General features: G+C 40.5%; 1 protein-coding gene across 3 annotated transcripts in view; it reads left to right on the top strand.

Moving 5' to 3' along the window:
* The window catches only part of LOC116674014 (kinesin heavy chain), a 33,612-nt gene that overhangs the window by 13,683 nt on the left and 11,318 nt on the right, over positions 1–8,611 (top strand). For all 3 annotated transcript variants that reach the window (XM_032506492.1, XM_032506493.1, XM_032506494.1), the window contains exons 12-17: positions 2,035–2,216; positions 2,682–2,750; positions 4,373–4,579; positions 5,733–5,885; positions 6,725–6,922; positions 8,392–8,509. In XM_032506492.1, coding sequence (XP_032362383.1) covers positions 2,035–2,216; positions 2,682–2,750; positions 4,373–4,579; positions 5,733–5,885; positions 6,725–6,922; positions 8,392–8,509 — 927 coding nt within the window. The remainder of the gene's footprint in view (positions 1–2,034; positions 2,217–2,681; positions 2,751–4,372; positions 4,580–5,732; positions 5,886–6,724; positions 6,923–8,391; positions 8,510–8,611) is intronic.

Genomic DNA, 8,611 nt, shown 5'->3' with positions numbered 1-8,611 from the left:
CACACATACATGCTGATGATGCAGTTTCTGACATGACTCAGCGTCAGGCTGAATGCCGAGGCCATTTAAATGGAGCAGCTCTTCACCTTTTCACCCTTTCCTCCTCTCCATCTCTTCTCATCTGCTGGTGTTGGAAATTTATCCTTACAATTAAAAGTCCACAGTAATTACACCGTCAACTTTTTAACTACTGAAATCACACCGCTACTAACAGGTTGGTTCTGTTCAACACATAACCACAAGACCAAAGAAAGGATTCTATGACTCTGCGTAGGTCAGCATTCAGAAAGCCTGCGTCAGACGGTGCAGGGAAAACACAGTTCTTTTGAATGGGGGTACATTTGCCGAAAATCAACCATGTGCATGATCAAGAAGCTGTAAATTTCATCAAATTGTGTGCACTTTCAGCTTCAAGAGGGCAGGCTTACTGTGACGCATAGCCATGTGATGAAAATGTATCCAATTTGCGAACCAAACCACAGCACAGCCTAGTGTTAAACAGAGGTGGAAGAAGTGTTCAGATCCTTTACTTAATGGATAGATGAGTGAAAGATCTAACCCAGGGGTGTCAAACTTAACTTCACTAAGGGCCACACTGGAAAATGAGAATCACATCAAGGGCCAGGGTTCTTATTTATAAATGTGGCGTATGCACAAAACGTATTAGCATTCACAAGGTGCTTTGCATTGACTATTTATGGGCGTGTACAGGGCGGGATAAGAGGTGGATTCACGTATGCACACTTAATTTGAGTAATCTGTGATTTATAAAGGGAACATTGCTTACATATGTGCATGTGCACGTTTATATAAATCAGATTTTTTTGGGGCATACAGCATTTTGGGGTTTTGGTCGTAAATACACTTTCGGTAAGGATCCTATACGCAGTTTTATAAATGAGACCCCAGACATGTAAAGTTTATTGACATTCTTTTATTTGATCGAAAAAATCTAATATCTTTGACTCTATTATTGCACGTCTTATATAGTCTTCTCACTTGCATTTTGGTTGACTCAATCAATTACTCAAAAAGACTCAAAAATTAATCAAAAAGCCAGCAAAAAAGTACCTTGGCTATCATAGAAAAAAGCAACAAGAACCTTGAAAAAAACTGGGAAAAGTGCCAAAAACACTGAAGAACTCAAGAAAAACATTTGCAAAAAGTGATAAAAAACTTTGTAAAAAGTGATAAAAAAACTTTGTAAAAAGTGATAAAAAACTTTGTAAAAAGTGATAAAAAACTTTGTAAAAAGTGACAAAAACTAGTGGCGGTTTTCCACTGCGTGGTATCTACTCGACTCGCCTCGACTCGACTCGCCTTTTTTGGTTTTCCATTACAAAAAAAAGTCCCTGGGACCTGCTACCAGGTACTTTTTTTAGTACTACCTCAGTCGAGGTTCCAAGCGAGCTGAGGAGATACCAAAAGGTGACGTGCAAACCTGCAGACTACTGGTTGGTCGGAGAGAATCGTCACTTATCACTGAGTTTTTAGCAAACAAGAGTGCGGAGTATGTGTCCGGAACAAACCCAACATTTTAAAAAAAAAATCTAGCCAGACACCGACATTATCTACTCTCTGCACTATTCTCACTTTTCAACTGTTCAGTATTAAGGGCTATTTACCAGGACACTTAACTTAACCTTTGATGTCGGCGAACAATAGTCATGCTGACGTCTGAACTCCGTCGGAATTTCCAAACTCCTTTTTGTTGCTTCCTTCAGCTTCTTTTGAAACAAAACATTTCTTCTGGCTGTCGCAATTAGCCGACGTGCTGTTGTGAGTCGCGTTGAAAATTACATCATCACGCGTAGCTATGGTGACCAGCCACGCTGAGGCCTTACTCAATCTGCAATGGAAAACGGACGCATTCTGCGTCGAGTCGAGTAGAGGCGAGTCAAGCCGAGTCGAGTCGAGCTGATACCAGCAATGGAAAAACACCATAGGTGGGCCAAAATGTATTGGGAACCTAATGTTGATATGTGGGACTGATTGAGTTTGACACGTGAACTAACTGATGAGTCTGTGTTCCAGGGGAGAAAGTTCCTGAGGACGAGCAACTGAGCGCTAAAGATCAGAAGGGCGCCGAGCCATATGACAACACTCCCGTCATCGACAACCTGCTGCCGCCCGGAGGAGGCGTCTTGCTCCCCGCCAACGAGCGGAACCAATACGAGGACGACGTCAGCAACCTCTACAAACAGCTGGATGACAAGGTGAGGCTGATGAATGAGAGATACATTTGGATGAGGACTAAGATCGCTTGCAAATCTTGTCTTTTTTCTGCATTGGTATTATAACTTCACACTAGTTTCAATCGGATCTGTAAAGAGTAATCGATTATTTGTTAACCATTAAATTAACTGCCAACCAATTGTATAATCGTTTCAAGTAATTTTTTATGAAAACTACTTACAATTTTCTGATTGCAAAATGTTAAATGTGAATATTTTCTAGTTTCTTCACTCATCTGTGACAGTAAACTGAATATCTTTGACTTGTGAACAAAACAAGACATTTGAGGGCTTCACCTTGTGCTTTGGGAAACAGATTCAGATTTTTCATCATTTTTTGACATCTTAGGAACCAAACTAATTAATCCATTCATCCAGAAAACAATCGGTAGTTGCAGCCCTACTTTCAAACAATACTTACTCTCTTTTCTCCTAATATTTCTACAGGATGATGAGATCAACCAGCACAGTCAGCTGGCGGAGAAACTCAAGGAGCAGATGATTGACCAGGAAGAGGTTTGTCTCCCAGATCATAAATAAAAAGGAAACTAATTGTGAGTTTATATCAATGTGCGTCTGTCAATGTTTCCTCCAGCAACTGCTTCAAGACACTAGTACTTGCATAGCGTGCCATGAACGGCTCAGGGCCAGCTTTCATCCAGGACATGGTCAAACCGTCACCTCTGAAAGAATGTAACTATACGTTGCGGTGACGCATCTCACTATGACTCTAGAGTCTGTACTCCCTCTGAAGATAATCACCGTCACTCTCTCACTCATTGTACTACACACTCCCCACACACGCCGACCCTGCTATTCTCTTAAAGAGATTGACACACACACATCAACGCACACGTATAAGCTTCCATCTTATGTCCACTTACGTAGGCTACAGAGAAAGTTCAGCGTGGAGTCTCTGCAGAAGCATAAATCATGATTTACACCCCACCCTGTCCACTCTGCTCTGCATTGGCCAATCTGCTTGCTGCCCTCTTACAGCGAGGGACACCCAATCACTCAACCAAATCCCAAATGTTTGCTGTCCTGGCCCCTAAATGGTGGAACGAGCTCGGACATAAGGATAGCTAAAGTCTTCATCTCATCTGGTGCAGGCTAAAAACACATCTCGTCCAACTGCACCTTTGATAAAATGTGACTCTTTGTAGTTTGGCTTATTCAAAGCTACTGTGCTTGCGCTTGATTCTTGCTGTCCGTAGTTTGTACCTTGTACCTCGATGGGATAGAAAAACATGTTCTGGTTATTGGCATTTCATTAAACCAATCCCAATCATCTTGGGCGGCGCTAAGCGGCATACGGAGCAACGGTGCCTCTGCAAAATGGCCTCGGGAAGGAACTTGTTTTGGTGGAATATTTGTACGTTCAAAGATTGTTTTAGTCATGCAACAGAAAACTCAGATTGGACAGATAGTCTAGCAAAAATGTGGTCCATTTGTAATTACTTATTAATCGGTCACATGAGAAAACACACACGTACACACAAACACACATACACTCACTCACTCACTTTATTTATTCATTATATTTTTTTTTTCAAAAGGAACAGTATTTTCTGTATTTAATTAATTTTATAAGCATTTGTTCATGGGACCTTTATGTTCTAAAAATATTTAACAAATATAATTTAGGACAGCAAGGACATTTTTTTGGTGACCTTTCCCATTACACACATTTAGTCAGTGTTCTTAAACTCAACTGATTATTTTACCATACTGTTCATTTTCAACAGACATCAATGTGTTTACTTGGAAAGATTACTGTATATTTCCACTTTTTCGTTGTATTTCCATTGTAAGTTTGGCCTTCAATTTCATTTAGAAGTGGTATTAAAAGGTCTCAAAACGTCTTAAATTTAACTTGTTTATAACCATAGTCCTTATAAATCCACCGGAGTTTAACACATACAAAGAGGAAAGTGGCCAAAAATGAGGGACATCCGGCGGAATTTCCAGCTGCACCGGAACAGTGTCCTTAATGAAACGCCGTGATATAGACTAATTTGATGCTAATGTAATTGCACTTGCACTTGTTGTCTAAAGATTGTACCTTCATGGTTGAATGCATGTATTGGACGTCGCTTTTGATAAAGGCATCAGCTAAAGTACCTGTTCTTCCCCAGCTGCTGGCGTCTACGCGGCGTGACTACGAGAAGATCCAGGAGGAGCTGTGTCGGCTGCAGACGGAAAACGAGCTGGCCAAGGAGGAGGTGAAGGAGGTGCTGCAGGCCCTGGAGGAGTTGGCCGTCAACTACGACCAGAAGAGCCAAGAGGTGGGGGAGAGAGACCTAGCCAATCTGCAACTGGTGGAGGAGCTGCAGCACAAGACGGTGAGTGGACGGCACAAAGATCACTGCCGTTTCAATTTTGCTGTATCCTGATTTAACTACAAATATGGACTTAGGTGCACATATTTGGTGGGGTGGTTAGGGGTACTCCCTCAAACAAACGTTATGTTTTAAATAAAAACTCATTGCAATTTCACATCATTTTGAACCATTATGTACTGTATCTGTGTCTAAAATGTTGGAAAAGCTAGAGCAGATAATAAATAAATAACAATCAAAAACAGTCTAATGGGGACCAACTACATTGATTAGATAGATAGATAGTACTTTATTTTCCGTATACACGAAAAATTGTCTTGCAATTAAAGTTCCAACAATTACGACAACCTATAGACAGAATGCTAAAAACATATAGGCATCATTAGATCTGAAAAAAATCCGTTAGTTGTGATGCTCACATTGATTTTATATTACTTTTTGCTAAGGTGCTTCCCAAAACTGCTTGGGTGCTGCATCTAAGCCTTATAATGTTAGGAAAAAATCTGCCATAAGCAATGATTTTACTTTAACTTATACTACCCTAGAATATGTTTTATTACTATTTTTTATGATATTATAGTGGCTATTGTTTTTATATTATATTTTAGTATGATGTTTAATTGTCAAAGCACTTTGTAACTGTGAGATAGAAGGCAACGCTGGAAGAAGTATTTGGATCCTTTACTTAAGTAAAACTACTAAAACCACACTGTAAAAATACTCTGGTACAAGTAAAAGTCCTCCATTGAAAATGTTACTTAAGTAAAAGTATCGTCAGGAAAATGTACTTATATTTAGTATTAAAAGTAAAAGTACTCAACACAGAAAAATCCTTCCAATTTAGAAAGTGTAAAGGATCCAACCAGCTGTGTGTAATGGTCTCATCATCTCAGCTGGACCTGTAGGCCGTTATATTGTTGCTAGTTTCAGTTATAATAAGAAAGTGGCATGAAAAGAAAAGACAGGACAGGTACCTCAACATTTGGACTTAAGTACAGTACTGGAGTAAATGGTGTGTGTGTGTGTGTGTGTGTGTGTGTGTGTGTGTGTGTGTGTGTGTGTGTGTGTGTGTGTGTGTGTGTGTGTGTGTGTGTGTGTGTGTGTGTGTGTGTGTGTGTGTGTGTGTGTGTGTGTGTGTGTGTGTGTGTGTGGACAGGCGTTGCTGTCAGCGGTGCAGAGCGAGCTGAGTCAGCTGCAGGAGCTGAGCGGTCTACAGAGGAAGAGAGCCGCCGAGGTCCTCAACCTGCTGCTGCGAGACCTCAGTGACATTGGCACCATCATCGGCACCGGTGACGTGAAGACCACCGCGGTAACACACACACACACACACACACACAGGGAAACAAAACAGAATCAAACAACATGAACAAATCAAAGACACTAAATCTCTGGTCAATCTGTTAAAGGGCAGGACCCAACATATACACTGCAGGGGCAGGATTAAGAAAACTGTTTTGCACTTGGCTTTAACACACACTTACACACTCATTCATCACATTTCACATTAACACCCTAAGGCTTTGCTCAAACTTGCCACCTTTCTTGACAGGATAAAGGTTGAGTAATACTAGAGCGCTTTTGTAGTAGTAAAAAAAGCCTTTTGATTCCAAAAAGCAACCAAAAGCGTCTTTTGTTGCTATAACAACAGCGACTGCTACAGTATCCTAGGGCGCTAAGTGGAGCAGTGCCATATAAACCAAATGCTAATTTTAGATAGTACAAAATTGTAACCCTAACCCTAACCCTGAGTGAGAAAGAACAGAGAGAAGGAGCAGTGCTAATGCTAAAGTTAGATAAAACAAAGAAAGTTCCATGAACAAGGAGCACCCGCTCATATCATATATCTTACTGTGCTCTGACACTAGCACAAGTCTATCTATCGTCAGCTTGTCCATTTTTTCTTTTTGATATGGAAATTACATATCTTGCATGTAATTGGTCAGCTGTCAAAAAAGCACTACACGTAGGGCGTTCTTTCAGAACTTTTAACTACAAAAAGACGCTCTAAGCTGCAGAAAAAACCTTTGACGCTGGTTTTAAAAAAAATGCATTTAGGACTGTTTTGAAAACACAGTTTACTCCATAGGATTATAATGTAAAACAGACTTTCAGCCCTGACCCCCCCAACCCTCTGCTTCCCCCTTTCAGTCGTCCGAGACGAAGGGGAACGGCTTGGCGGTGGAGGAGGAGTTCACCGTGGCTCGCCTCTACATCAGCAAGATGAAGTCTGAGGTCAAGTCTCTGGTGAACCGCAGCAAGCAGCTGGAGAGCGCTCAGGCCGACACCCACCGCAAGATCCAGGCCAATGAGAAGGAGCTGGCGTCCTGTCAGCTGCTCATCTCCCAGGTAACCATCCACCAGCTGATATGTTTTGTGCAGAGAGCTGTAGCTCCCAGTCTGAGGTTCAGTATCAGTATTTTTAGGACGTTTTCACATGATGAAGTTTAAGCCCTACTGGTCCCCTAAATTACCCAAAGTGGCAGTAAAATAACACTTTCTCTTTAATCCCCTATTAAATTACTTTTCAATCAAATATTCAAAAGGCCATTTTTGTTGTTTTGTCCATAAAGTATACACGGTTTCCCTGTGATCTTGAATAGAATTTAAAATACAATTCTTTATTTATTTGCATGTGAAAAATATTAAACAAAATGTGCTTCCACTATTTAAGTTTTTGAATACCAAACTACAATAATCATTTGTACTCACTTGGAACATGTCTCGTCTATTGAACTAGGTTCAATTACTTTGAATGTGTGTTCTATGACCTGAGAAAGCAGAGAAAAAAAGGTTGTTGGGTCCGTTTTGATAGGTTGTTTTTTCTTTTATACCAATCAAAGAATAAACAGGAAATACCATGTTTTTTTTCTTCATGTTAAAGCACTAAATCACAAGAAAATGGAAAAAAACAAAGTTAAGTAATTTAATTCAATGTTACTTATAGTATCAATTCATTACGAATCAAGAGTTATCTTAAGACACTTTACAGGTCTAGACCATACTCACAATTTAAAAGGACCCAACAGATCTAGTACTTTCCTCCAGAGCAAGCAACAGTGCGACAGTGGCGAGGAAGAACTCCTTTTAGGAAGAAACCTGGGACAGACCCAGGCTCTTTGTAGGCGGAGTCTGACGGCCGGTTGGGGTTGAAATGAAGAGTGGCAATAACAGTTACAGTAAAACATAATGGAACAGTGACTACAAATAGTAGTTCGTAGTAGTTCATGGCATAGCCGGGCACTGCACGGCATGGCACGGCAAATAACTGGCCAATTTAGTCAAAAAACAATAATGACAAAAAGAAATTTGAAAAACAAAAACATTTTCAACTTTATCTTTGGTTTTCTTGTTTTAATTTCTTTGGATTTAGACAACAAAATCAGATCTACTACTACCACACTATAAAATGCAGTAGAAGCCTATGCAATAAGAAGCTACTGTTTTTATGTCTGTGTTTTATTCAGTTGAATGTTTTCATACAAAAAGGAGCTTTACATAATCAGAGATGAATATTTGATGACTCCAGTGTTATACATTTTTAGTAGTCTTTATTTGGGTGTTTACAGCTCATGTATATTTAAAAAGGGCTGTAACTATGGTTCTTCAAGTTAATTATAGCACACCATAGTCAACTTTATTCAATAAAATGTAATTTCCCACTAAAAAGCAGCTAGTGAGAATGCTGAGTGGCAAGTAGATTTTTGGAAAAACACATGCCAGCAACAGGGGCTGGTGAGCAAATTGTTACACCCTAAGGGTCCCGGTCCCCCGTTGAAGATCTCTGAGGTAAAGCATTCGTGGTGTTTGTGTTGCAGCACCAGGCCAAGATCCGCTCTCTGACGGACTACATGCAGAACATGGAGCAGAAGAAGAGGCAGCTGGAGGAGAGTCAGGACGCTCTGACCGAAGAGCTCGCCAAACTGCAGGCTCAGGGTCAGTACACCACCACGGTCCTCCGGGGAAGTCACTTCCGGGTCATGCAATTTGTGTCAGTTGAACATCAAAATTGAATGAAATGCTCGTTATCCGTTTTTT

The sequence above is a fragment of the Etheostoma spectabile genome, chromosome 24 (genome assembly GCF_008692095.1).
Source record: "Etheostoma spectabile isolate EspeVRDwgs_2016 chromosome 24, UIUC_Espe_1.0, whole genome shotgun sequence".
Taxonomy (NCBI): domain Eukaryota; kingdom Metazoa; phylum Chordata; class Actinopteri; order Perciformes; family Percidae; genus Etheostoma; species Etheostoma spectabile.
The sequence above is the reverse complement of the archived record's forward strand: the minus strand, read 5'-3'. Positions and strand labels throughout refer to the sequence as shown.